Source organism: Onychostruthus taczanowskii, unplaced genomic scaffold (assembly GCF_017590055.1).
Source record: "Onychostruthus taczanowskii isolate IOZ18803 unplaced genomic scaffold, ASM1759005v1 scaffold23, whole genome shotgun sequence".
NCBI lineage: Eukaryota > Metazoa > Chordata > Aves > Passeriformes > Passeridae > Onychostruthus > Onychostruthus taczanowskii.
This window is the reverse complement of record NW_024499573.1, coordinates 10,697,686-10,711,633: the sequence shown is the minus strand read 5'-3', so window position 1 is coordinate 10,711,633 and position 13,948 is coordinate 10,697,686. Positions and strand designations below refer to the sequence as shown.

Below are 13,948 nucleotides of genomic sequence, written 5' to 3'. Positions count from 1 at the left end.
GTTAGAATTCAAACTTGTCTTTTATTAAATACTTCTCCATCCTCTTATATTATTTTAAATACCTGGGCAATTTACCTGTCCCCATCATTTTGTCTGATACCTTTTTTTAAAGGAAGAGTTATTATTTTCTTGCCTAACTTATTAATCTCTCTGAGGAATAACAGATATAAAATGATTTGAAAATATCATCTGAAGGAGCTGATAACTACACAACCCACCCAACTTGAAAATATAAAGAATTTGATTCAGGCTGTTTTGCAATCTTTTACTCTCTTCTCAAGAACAGAGGGGAACTGCTTTGTTCTGCCAACTGACAGAGAATGAATAATATTTTTTTAAGTCTTTAAAATAATTTAATACTCTTAACGTGTATCATGAGTATCATACTCAATGTCGGTATCATAATCTGATTGGTAGAACCACAGAATCATTTAGGTTGAAAAGACATGTGAGATCATCAAGTCTAACCCTTGGCCCAACATGGCCAAATCCATCACTAAACCATGTCCCTAAAGGCCACACCTACATATATTTCAAATACCCCCAGCGATGGCAACCACTTCCCTGGGCAACCTGTCCCAGTGCTTGATCACCCTTTCAGTGATGAAATTTTATCTAATGTCAGATCTAAACCTCCCCTGGTGCAACTTCCAGTAGTTTCCCCTGTCCCATCACTTCTTTCATTCAGGTAGTTGTAGGGAGCAGTAAATTCTCCCCTGAGGCTCCTTTTTTACCTAGCAGAATACCAAGCCCAGCTCCCTCACACAATTCTCACCTGTGCTCCAGACCCTTCATTAGCTTCATTCGCCTTTTCTGGACATGCCCCAACGACTCAATGTCTTGTAGCACTCAAGGGGAGCCTTACTGTCCTCTACAACTACTTGAAAGAAAATTGTAGACAGGTGGAGGTCAGTCTTCTCACAGGTATCAAGTGATAGAAATGGTTTCAAGTTGTTCAGGTTTAGATTTCATAATAGGAAAAAAATCTTCCACTGTAAGGGTGGTCAAGCAATGGAATAGGCTGCCCAGGGAAGACCACCATCCCTGAAGATATTTAAAACACTTGTAGATGTGGCCTTAGGGACATGGTTTAGTGGTGGTCTTAGCAATGTTAGATTGACAGTTGGACTCAATGACCTTAGCGGTTCAAGCCAACCTTAATGATTCTATGATTCTATCAGCTGCAGCCTCTCCAGCGCCAAGTACAGAGGGACAGTCACTGCCCTGGTCCTGCTGGCCTCAACATTTCTGATACAGCCAAGATGCCACTGGCCTTCTTGGCCATCTGGGCACACTCCGGCTCCTAATCAGCTGTGTCAAGCAACACTCCCAGGACCTTTTCCACCGGGCAGTTTTCCAGCCACTTTGCCCCAGACTGTTAGGACTGTTGTGACCCGAATGTAAGACTCATCACTTCATCTCGATGAACCTCTGCAATTGGCCATGGCAATTGATCCAGCCTGTCCTGAATGCTCTGCAGAGCTATCCTACTCTCCAGCAGATCAACGTTCCTGCTCACCTTGGGTCTCGTCTGCAAACTTTCTGAGGGTGAACATGATCACCTTGTCCAGATCATTGATAAAGACATTAAACAGGACCCAGTACTGGCACCAGAAGTCATCACTTGTGACGAGCTACCAAGTGGGCATAACTCCATTCACTGTTATCTCTGGATGGCTTGGCCCTCCAGCCAGTTTTTTCCCCAGTGAACAGTGAGCCCATCCAAGCCATGAGCAGCCAGCTTCACCAGGACAATACTAAGGGAAACAGTGTACTTACGTTTAGATGAAGTTGATTACTCCACTGACCAATTACTTTGTATTCTGTACTCTTGTTGGTGATTTGATACTGAAAAATATCATAGCGTCCAGGAGCATCTCCATTTTCATTGAAAACAACAGGTGTTCCAGCACTCCCTGAAAAAAAAAATTAAAAGAAATAAATGCCTTTAAAGGAATCTAAAAAATATACATTAAAGAAAAAATACTAATTAGAAATTGAACAGGTTCTTCATAATGCAAATATAGTATGATACTAAATTCAAAAACCTCCCCCCAAAAAATGTATGATATTATCATCATCACAAAATCTACCCCATGATTCTATGAAAATAATTCTAAAATTTAATCCTTTGCTGTCCTTTTCTCTGGTTGATTGGTTGAGGGTGTTTCGTGTGTGTATTATAGAACTTTAGGAAATTCTAGGATAAAACAGAAATGAAGACATTTCTTTTGACATGAAGAAAGACATAATTTCACTTTAGGATGTGTATACTTGGCAGTAGGCAAAAAGTAACAATCTTGTAATGAACTACATTAAAAATTTCCCAGTTAAGTACAAAAATATTGTTAATATCCTCAACTTAGGAGCCAATACTCATAAAGTAACTTGAGATGCAAATTTTTAAATTGTGTCACAGTAAGTATGCTGTTTCTAACATTGACCACCTATGAAGAAGTATTTTATCAAAATAAATTAAGTACATGGGCTGTGCTTGTTGCTCTCTCCTCTATACATGACACTGCCTGACAGAAAAGGCCATTGCTGAAGCTGTCAAAAGTTATAAATCGACACTGTTCTTATTCGATCAACAAAATGTTCAAAGATTGAAAACTACGCATCTACCTCGGCAACCAGACCAGCCAAATTAAAACACATTTTGATGGATTCCCTCAAGGTGACATCAAGGACCTCCACTCCTGCAGAGACTTTTCAAAAGCTACACCCCTTCCCCAAATTTTTATATATAGATGAATCATATTTATAGTTGAAGTCTATTGAAGAAAAATTCAAACATGCTAATATTCTCTTGCAGTGACTGGAGATGAAATTTATCTTTACTGGGGGGAAAACCCAAACCACCACAAAATGCCCCTACAATGTTTTCATGTTTCTCCATGTAAACATCCAAGAAAAGAATAGCCATTTCCTAGTAAATTCCTACACTATAACACATGTCAATGTATCACCTAGAGGCACTAAGTCCAGTGTGAGTGGTTTCCAGAGAAATGAATGAAAAAAATGAGAATGAAAAAAAAAAAGCTTGAGAATGAAAATGAAGAGAGAGAATGAAAAAAAAAGCTTGAAATTCTGGGTACCTATCAAGCAGAAGTAAGCTAGTAGAAGTAGGAGCAGTCTACACACTCCAAGATTTCAACAAAAATTATTCTTGTATGTCTGTCTGTCTCTCTCCCATAAAGTAGTTTGTTCTCTAAGGCATTTTGTTTTGTATAACAGCTTTCATATAAAATTGATATCCAGTGAAATAAACAGTGTTTTGAGAGTGACAAGTGGCACATTAAATACTGTGCCAATTTCACAGTTCTGCCAGAAAAATTCTGGCTGCAAAAACTGGACATGAGTAACTATGGAAGAAGAGTTTCAAAAATTATGTGTGGTAAAGACTTAAGACGCCATGAAGATAGAAGAGACACTACAGAAAATTTTGGAAAGCTCTTCATGCTTTGCTCCCAATTCTTTTGACAGAATGAAGGGCAAGAAAAATCCCAGTCTACAATCTTTCAAGCAATGAAATTATTCTTCACTGCTCACACAGCAGGTTGATGCAATAAATTTCTTCCACCCAACAAAAACATACTGAGCTGTTGTTGGTATATAGTTGTGGAGGTAACCTTCAAAACATTACTGTATAGTAACAGTAGAATTCATCTTTCCACTCAGCAGCATTTGAAGAATTCATGGAAAACCAGTCATTTTTATGAACAGATAGGAAATGTTCTTGGTATACCTTAAGACCAATGGGAACTTAAAACATTGTTATGCTCAGCAATAAGAGTGTGAGCTTATAATACATGGCTGGCTTTAGAAATATCTTCTGGTGGTTTTGGTTGGGATAAAATTAATTTTTTTCAGAGCAGGATGATTTGGGCTCTGATTTGGATTTGTGCTAAAAACTGTTGACAACACAGGGATGTTTTAACTATTTCTGAGCAGCATTTACACAGAGTCAGGATGTTTTTTTGCTTTTCGTCCCATTCCACCATTGGGAAGGCTGGGGATGCACAAGGAGTTGGGAGGGGATCAATTAAGACAGCTGACCCCAACAGACTCAAGGGATATTCTCTACCATAAAACATCATGTTCAGTGTATAAACCTGGAGAAGAAGAAGGAAGAAGGAGACATTTGGGGACAGGGCATTAAGTCACTCTGTCTATGTGTGATGCTTTCCTGGTGTCATGGTTTGACCCAGAAGTAAAGTTTTGGGAAGTTATGGTCAAACCAATCAGTGGCCAAATTTCAGATTGGCACCTAGTGTGGCCACTGAAGACTTGGATACGCCTCTGAGAACACACAGGGGTTAAAAGCAGAGCACTTCCAGAGAGACTCTCTCTTTAGAGTCTGGCAAGTGAGCAAATCGGACCTCTCCCCCGCCCCAGCTGTGTCTGGGTGGGGAAGGAGGGAAGGCCTGTGGCCTGAGGAAGGGAAGCCGGAGCTGCTGCAAGATACAGAAGTAGAGGAGTTCCTAAGATGGTTTAGGCAGCCCCCCCGGAGAGAAGGATAAGCGGTCGGGGAGGAGAAGGGGTGGGCAAGGTGCCCAGCCGCTGCCAGGACAGGCTGTGCTTTTAACCCTTTTAGTGTTGAACCAATAGAAGCTTTAAAAACACTGATCCTCTTCAGCTGGAAATTGAGAAGGGATGGAGGATGGGAAAGATGAAGAAGGTTTGAGTAAGTGAAAGAATCCCAGCAAATAGAGCACCCGAAATGGAGGAGATGATTGGAGTGGCTTTGGGCCAGACTTTTCCTCTTACATAGCCACGGGTGAAGCCAGTTTCTTCCGTTAATGCAGAGACTGCACCTTGAGAGAGGCGGTTAGCCAGAAGCCAAAAATGATAAAGCCGCAAAGAGAAGCCAAAAAGACAGAGACTGAAAGAGAAGGTGTGTTAGAACTCTCAGCCTTCAGCGAAAAATCTCCGTTCCTGAGCCCCAGGCCCCAGGGGAGTGAATATGGGGGGGACAGGTGTCCCAAATAGTAGGAGGTGGCCACGTCTTGGAACTGGGCAAAAAGCATTCTTAAAAAGAACCCAAAGAGTAGTTCAGATCCATGGACAGTAGTGAAAGCACTAGACATAGAAAAAAGATGGTCACCATGGCAGATTTCTCTTCGAGCAGCTGCTGTGTGTGACATGGAAACACAGAAGTCCTACTGTGTTTTCGGGGGGAAGCCTATAGCGCAAAAGGGAAGCTTCTCTCTCTCCTGATGGACTGGGGGGTGCTTGTGTGAAAAGAGGGTATTGAGTTGAGAATTAATGTGTTAGAGGAGATTTGAATGTTAGAGGACTGGGAGGAGGAAGAAGAGTGTTTTGAAAGTGTTCTATTGTGGATTGTTGTGTGTGTGTAGTTTTTCCCTTCCCTTTTGTGTCTGTGTAGATTAATAAAGTGTTGTCTTTTCCCTCCATTCCCGAGTTAGAGCCTGCTTTGTTCTGTTCCTAGGTCACATCTCACAGTGACCATTTTAAAGAATACACCTTTCATAAAAAACACTAACACTGTGCCAGAGTCAATCCATGACACCTGGGGATGACTGAACACCTGCGTGCCCATAGCATGTGGTGAATGACGTCCTTTTGCTTTGCTTATGTGTGCAGCTTTTGCTTCACTTATTAAACTCAACCCATCTGTTTTCTCAATTTTACCCTTCCGGTTCTCTCCCCATCCAGCTGATGGGGGAAGGAGTGAGTCTGTGTGATGCTCAGCTGCAGGGGTTAATCAACAACACATGTACAAAGTGACTGACTAGTCCAAACCAGAACTATCTTTCTTTTTTGGTGTAGTGCTGTTCTCAGCTAGAGCACAACAGCATCTCATGCTGAGCACCACAATCAACAGGGACATAGCAACTTGCTAAATTCAGCAGCCTCTCCAACTGAGTCCAGCAAGATTCTTCCCATGCGGCAAAAGTCAAACAACCTTTGTCAAGTTAATAAAATCAGGCTTGCTAAAAGCTGGAATAAGTCATAGAAGATTTACACTCCCTAACACTGAGAAAAAAACACTATCCTTTTGTTAAACAGCAGATTTTAGAAAGTACAGTAACAGTCACAGTGCCTGCTCTAAAGTATATTTGATTGTGTTTTAGCAACGCTGCCATAACTTGTATATTCTGTTAACAAGTAAACTATTGCTTTAATCCATGTCTTATTATATTCATATTCTGTTGTGGAATGAAACATTTAATGAACTGTAACTAGGAGGTATGCATGACTGGATTGTGTTAATAAACCATTAGCTGCATAACCAGGAAAGCGAAGTTAAAGGCATTTGAAGAAAACCTGTGGATTTGACCAGTGGTTCCCAAAATAATGACTGCAGGAGTCTTGAAAGTGTAAGGACAGAATAAAAGTGTAAGACAAACTAGATGCTTCAAGGCTATAAACAAACTACCAAGTGTTAATTAATATTCTTTAGAAATGTTAATCTCATCTGAAGAAAAATATACCCTGGTGAATGACCTGAATGAAGAGTGCATCTGAGAATAGATAGTCCTCGAAATGAAAAGGTTTTCTAAGAAAATATACTTTGTTGGATAGTCCATCAAACTACAGTGCATACTTCTGTGGAAAAACTGATTAACACTGTAGAGAGAGCAGATAATAAACCATGTGGAGAAACACCATAGCTGACCATAACAACTAATCTCATGTGAGGAGGCAAACTTGGATTCAGCATTTGGTACTCGAACAAATGCTGTGGAAGTATACAAGTGTCTCTTTTTCTGACAACCAGATATGCAGAACTGAGCACTCTTGGTATCTGGTACTGCCACATATATTCTATCATTACCATTGCAGGGAATTGCATCGTAGTTCAATCTTAAAACAGAATCTAAATGCTCCTCTTATTGAACATTGAGGTTTACCTGCAAAACTTAAATTTAACATACTGTGGAGAGAAAGTAACACAGAATACAAGAAAGACCTGAGATAGTGAGCCAGGACTACATAAATTTCAGCTTAGATGAAAAGTACTTTGGGAAACCACAACAAAGTTCTTGAGTAGGGTATTTATACTAGAGAATGAAACTGGCTACCTTCATTTGGGAACCACATTCATTGGAAACCATCATAGGAAAATTGTTCCTTTTACTTAGGATAAATGTTCCTATAATGCTAGTGTAGACCACCATAGAGAACAGAGAAAGCAAGCTAGTTTTTTAAAAACAATTTCACTGATTCAAATTTTAAAAATATTTTTAAAGCAATCATTTAATAAAATAGCTAAAGAGAAATGACGGAACTATGTCATTGAGCCTTTTCATATTTTATTCTATATGTGGTTATGTTGCCCTGTGTAATTTTAACTCATGAATGACTCAAGTAATTGTATCCAATCTGTCACCATTTTAACTAAATTATTTTTAATTTATTCTGGATGTCCAGAACAAAAGTACCTGGTAGAATTTCCAGACTACCTAATAAGCTTGGCTAACTATGGAAAATCATGTGTGAGCTTTTACATTCTTCATCTCTTCTTCATGCCAATCTTTTTCAGTTTGGTTTGGGTTGGGTTGGGGTTTTTTAATATAAAGCCATAGTTACTAACTTATTTTGAGATCTCTTTCAAAAGTATCTCTTTGCTAAGCAAAGGACTTATTTACAATTTTCAGATATAAAGTAATACTCTGGTACTGAAAGAAATTCTCCTTCCTCCTTCCCACTTTGCAGCAATGAGCATTAAACAACACTGGGTGTTAAACTAGCACCTCAGCTAGACATTTCAGAATGTTTCTGTGACCTCAGCTGTTTATGAGCCCTTCAAAATGCAGGTTAAAATAGCCAGAAAAGTTATTTAGGGAAGAAAAAATGGTAACATGTATGAGGTTTTTAAATCTGATTCAAGGCGGTGATGGAACCTTTTGAATTTCCAATGCCTTACACAGATACCAAGGAGGACACTTTCTGATAAGCAGCTGTTGTAGTTCAGGTGCTTTGTGCACTGGACTTGAAAATTCACATTCTTCTGAAGAAATCTTTAAACATGTACCTTGATCTTCTTGAGATGCTGCTCAGCAACTACCTAATCCTACATGTGCCACCTTTGTCAAATTAAATTTCACATGATTCTAAAATATCTCCTCTTGCACTGCAGACTGTAATATTAGATCCCTGTGATGTTACAGCATGCACTTGGCCAATACCTTCCAGTGAAATTCTCTTTACATTTCATGAAGTGGAAAATAAATGGATTTACTTGTAAACCACAGGTTCATGTGTACTACTGGCCAAGTGCATATAAAAATGATTAATATATAAAAGTTCTTAAATTAAGAACAGCACTGAGCCTTATTTTAAAAAAAATACTTTAAATTAAATCAACACACTTGGATTCTTCTTATATGAAAATCTTTTAATTTTTTTTTTATCATGAGGCCCTGTTACTTCAGTACATTGAGAAAAGTGTAGAAAAGTGGTTGTGCTGATAAGTCTCACAACTGCCATTTACAGAATATTCCAACTCTAGTGGAGCAGATTTCATTATAAAGCATGATACCAGATACAAATCTTTTATTTCTGAAATCATTATGTCTATGGATTTATATTAATTTCTTTTTTTAAATTTTGAAATTAAAATTACTTAAATTGAGTCTTCATCCTTCGAGCTGTTCCACATAAACTACTTTATCTGCTATGAATCTAAAGAAGTGAGCCTGGATTCAATGGTAGGCTTAGGAGAATGGAAGTCAAGCAGCTATGTAGTGCACTATAATACAATTAACTATTCTGTATCAAAACTTCAGAATGCACCATCTCTTAGCATTCAGCTTTATGGAAAGACTCCTCAGATTTATAGGTTCAACTCTTATTTCATTAATTCATGCAAATAATTTCAAGTACCAGAATTAAGGGTTCAGATTTTTTTTTTAAAGATCATTTCATTCTAAGTAGGTTTTAAAAAGAAAAAGTACTACAGAGAGGTACATTAATTAAATTGTTCACAGGAAAGTAAAAAGAGGGAGAATAACCATTTGAACTTTCAGTAACAAAAGTTCCCATAGAAGAAAAATGCATAAAGAAAAATTAAACAAGATGGCAGTCAATGTGATAAATTAAATAGAAGGTTGAAATGGAATAAATTGAAAGAGTAAATACAGGTTGTTGTAACATTTAATAGAAAAAAACCCACAGAAAATTATAAACAACTAATCAGAACTAGCAAAAGTTAATCTGTGAATGTCAGGCTGTCAGAGAAATATACAGTGTACCAAGCTATGTGAGGTTTGTAACAAATGAAGCCATTATCTGCTCAATCTCCACACAGCAGACATTTTAAAACAATGAGCAACATGGTTACTAAAATATAAATTGATTATTGTCTTACACCCATTCAAAAGCTGAAATTACTTCTTTTCATGCTTACCCTACATGTTTCAGTTCAAGATTAGGACAATAAATCAAGTTTTCATCCAGTTGCATTAAATACAGACCTTTACTGACATTTTAAATATCTTAAGATACTGGATACATCCACACAGATATGCAGAATATGCATATGACAGAGAATCTGTGCCTTTCTGAGGCAGCAGCTGGAGGCCAGATGGATACCCTGGGGTATCTTAGATGGCATTTGATGCCCATATTTAGGCAATTTATCTTACTTACCACAGGGCAAATTCTGGCTGTTCATGTATGAATGCACAAAATAGAATGAAAGAGAAACTAGGAGTGCTACAAGAAATTAATTATATACAGATTTAGGGTATATGTAATACAAATTATGGTGGTACCCTTTGCAAGGCTTATAGAGAAAGTAAACAATTTGGTATTGAAATAAACTGATATGAATAAATTCCAGGTCAGGCAGCACAACTTTACATTTTTGAAGCTGATGGATGAGAACTTAGGCTGTGATTTTGCACAGAAGCATGTAATTTATTTGATGTCTTTGTCCTCAGCATAGTGGAAAAATTAAAATTGTGTATTTCTGTAAAAGGAACAGTTCATTCCGCTCTTGTATAATATCAGCCAGGGCAAGTACCATAAGCCCATGGTATTTAAAATAACAAATAACAAGTGGAGTTTTTTTCCTTACATAATCTATTAAAGCTTCTTCCCACCTCAAGCACAGAGACATGCATCATAAAACCTACTCTGAAATGAATAAAATTTAGAGATGAGACAGAACTCTAGCCATCAACAGTACAGGAGTAGTAAAAAGCAATTTGCCCCATCATTAATTAGTTGGTGTAATAGTGGGTTTTAAAAGTAGTGATCTAAATGCAAACTCTGGTTCATGCAGTCCTTCAGCTACAACTTCAAGAAGTATATACAGGAGAAAAATTCATCTACATTTTCCTTTTTCTTTACACTCTCCCCCCCTCAGAACCTGCTATTGGCCACTTTCAGCAAATATACTACAATGGTAACATTTTTGTTCTTACCCTGTAACAAATAACTCAACCCAGAATATAAAAACACAGAACTCTAGCTCCTCTCCTTACAGCACCTTGAGTCTACTATCAGAAAATATGTGTACCTGTAATGCGACTGTATCACAGATTAAACTTTGAATTTTGCCAAATAAAGAATTAAAATTGGTGACAGAGAATTGAGAAGGCAGTTTTGTGTCTCCCAGGCTGGACTCAGCCCATTCTCTGCTCAACAAGGCTATGCCTTGACCTCTCCTCCCAGTGGTGGGACAATGCTGTGTGAATGGCCTTCCCTATGCCACTGCGAGCAGGGAGGGGGAGGAGATGCAGCTGAGCTACTTCACAGGTAGGTGCCACAGCAAGGCAGGAATTATCACTGTGGCCTTGTCAGAAGCATCCATCAATCCTAGGAAAAGAATGTGATGAGTGAGGTTCTGATGGGGAAGGAGCTACTGAAGAACAGAAAACGAGTCCCTTTGAACCTTCCCTGCCACCTTAGCTTTGTTCCTTTCACCTCTGGAAAAGAGACAGGAGGGGGTTTTGAGGAAAGACAGGAGGGAGAGAGTGAGAAAAAAAAAGCTTGCTGTTTCCTACATGTAGCCAAAAAGCTCAGTGCTACCAGCATATTTGAAAGAATAGAGCTTCTTTTTATTCTGTTCTCAAAAAATCCATAGAGACAGCTTTCATCTTAAAATATACAGCATATATTGTGAGCCAGAGAAGATTGATTCACTTCTACAGCTGAAGAATCTAGCAAGTCAAAAAAGCCAACAGGCTCAGGGAACGGATATTGTATGCAATGGGAACAGATCACTCAATCCCCTAAAGATCAACACATGGTATAAAATTCAACTGAGAGATAAAGACTACTCTAGTAACATACTAAAATAGTAGCAGGGTGATATGACATTATCTGCTACAAGCTAACAGCTTGTACTCAAAGAGGAAGTTATAAGAAGGTGGTTAGGTTTCTCATATAAAAACGTGTGAATAGATGCATAAAGTTTTGTTTGTACAGTATTATAGACTGGATTGTCGCTTTGATTTTGTAAGACTTTGTTAAGCCTTCTGATGTTTGTATTCTTTTAACAAACTTTCTCACACACAGTTCTGTAAATAACTTATGTTTTACATTCTTTCATGGAAGTAGAGAGAATTGATAGACCCTTGGTCTGTCTAGTGGCATTGGAGAGGTGGCACTGTCACCCTCCAATCCACTGTCACCTTTGGAAAACTATAAATGTTGAAGTCAGAAAATAAAGTTTTTCTTCTTCTTCCTTTTTGTTCCCCTCGAAAACAGCAGTGTCTGTGTCATCATTTTGTGCCGTATCACAACACTGGATAGTATCAAATACTCTTAGGTAGAAAATGGTGATTTTAATGTTATCAAATACAAGTGCACATTTTGGTTTTAAATGTTGTGGTTGGGCATTCTTTTTTTTTTAATATATTTTGCAGCACAAGTAGTAGCAAGCACATTTCTTGTAGTCCTTCTGAGAAGAGTTCATGGTTATGATTTTCCACACAAAAAAAAAAAAAGAAAAAAAAAAGTAGCTGACACATATATGCTGAGACATAAGTGAGAGTGAAAGTCTGAAGAATCTTTTCCACAAATACAACCACAAGTTTTTAGAATTATCAAAATGAATGCAGTTTAAGTAGACATGAATTTCTCTATTAAATCGGGATCACCTGCAGACCCCAGCAACACAACCATGATATGGGAACATTTCCAGATTAAAAGGGTGTTCATACCATTTATTTCTGTTGTCATGATTCTCCTGGGGAAAAAAAAAAAAACCCCAAAAAAAAACCCAAAAAAAAAACCCAAAAAAAAAACCCAAAAAAAAAACCCAAAAAAAAAACCCAAAAAAAAAACCCAAAAAAAAAAAAAAAACCAAAACTTCTTTGAAGAAGCTGTAGCTATATAAAGCCATTCAAAGAGATCAGAAGAGACTGAGGACATTCAGGAGTGTCCTGATTCTCTTTTCTAGATACACCATTATTTTTGCTTTTTGGAAACAAAATGCTCTAGGATGGTGCTGATTTGTTCAAGAAGGAGCATGTCATTTCAGCCACTCTTGGAGTGCCATGACCTTTTAGAAACAACACAAAATTAAGAGCTTTGTTTTCTTTTGTTTCATTCTAGATATTTGCCCTGCTGTCTGCAAGAAGCTTCTGGAGGCTTGAGCAAAGGTTTGGGTGCTGCAGGAGTAAGTCAATGGTCAGATCGTTACCTCTAATTTTCCTGGAAATACTTCTTCAGAATTTCTGCTTCAGCTGCCATTTCTTCCTCTGTCCTCCACTTGTCAGGGGAATCATCTTTGTCGTGTCCCCGCCCCTTTTTTTCCCGGGAAAAAAAAAAAAAAAAAAAAAAAAAAAAAAAAAAAAAAAAAAAAAACCAAAACTTCTTTGAAGAAGATGTAGCTATATAAAGCCATTCAAAGAGATCAGAAGAGACTGAGGACATTCAGGAGTGTCCAAGATATTATGCAACTTTTTTTACCTAAAACTCTAATTAGTTAGGAAGCACAGAATAATTGTCTTCTGACCATAAATCATTTGTTTATCTCAGTATATGCAAGGACTCACCAAGACATTTGAGAACTACATGGCATTAAGAGCTTGGGTGCACCCTGCCTGTATCTGTCTTCACCATTAACTATTGAGAGATACCGAGGATTTTTCTGTGTGGCACTGTTCGGTTGTGCTTCAATTCCCCTTCCTTCTTTTTTTTTGTTTTTTTCCTTTTTGAAGTGGGGGAAGGTTGTTTCAGTTTTGCTGTTTAGGTTAGGTTTTGTTGGTTTTGTTTTATTATTCCCAGAAAGATGCACTTCTTTCAACACTGCTGACCACAGTCACATATTTTTTGTCAGGTTTCGGGTAAGAGCCTATCAAGCTGACAACTAACAGTGTCTTTTAGATGATACCAGACTTTTCTCATCAGCTTGCACGTACTGAATGTGAGAAGGCAGAGAGGAGTTACAGCAGTCTGCTTCAGACTCCAGTCTGAGCATTTACTTCATGCCAGGATGAAAGCATGCCAAGCAGATACATACACACCTCTGTGAACTTCAGGAGTCAAAGGACACTAAGATAAAGCATATTAGATAAGGAAACAATTTAGTTAACACTAGTAACTCACAAGTGCCTGTACAGTCTCAGAAAGAAAGATTTCTTCCCTTTCAGCTCCAGAAGAATCTCTCTGCTATAGAACCACATGAGAGAAGAGAAATGTGGAGCTCAGTGAAAGTTGTGCCCGAAAGGTAGTGGGGCTCATATGAGGAAGATGATCAAAGAAAGCCACACACTGTAGGAATCAATGCAGACTGTGATGTGCAGGAACTAGTTAAGCTGCAAGGGCTGTCTGCAGAAAAAGTGGGCATCTGAAGAGCCATCTATATTTCTAGGTACTTTTGGACAAATGTTTTTAGAGTTTGACCAGCATCTCAAGCAGACTCTGTATTAATAGGTTCCTGAGGCCAGTGAAAAGCAAATAAAAGTTCTTTGCCTCAGGTAACAGCTGCCTGGGAAGCGAGGCAGCATGCTGGTGAGTAAAGATA

At 38.2% G+C, this 13,948-nt stretch overlaps 1 protein-coding gene across 2 annotated transcripts in view; it reads right to left on the bottom strand.

Moving 5' to 3' along the window:
• Nucleotides 1-13,948, bottom strand: part of GRM8 (glutamate metabotropic receptor 8) — a 306,092-nt gene that overhangs the window by 63,943 nt on the left and 228,201 nt on the right. For both annotated transcript variants that reach the window (XM_041405382.1, XM_041405383.1), the window contains exon 7: nucleotides 1,780-1,916. In XM_041405382.1, coding sequence (XP_041261316.1) covers nucleotides 1,780-1,916 — 137 coding nt within the window. The remainder of the gene's footprint in view (nucleotides 1-1,779; nucleotides 1,917-13,948) is intronic.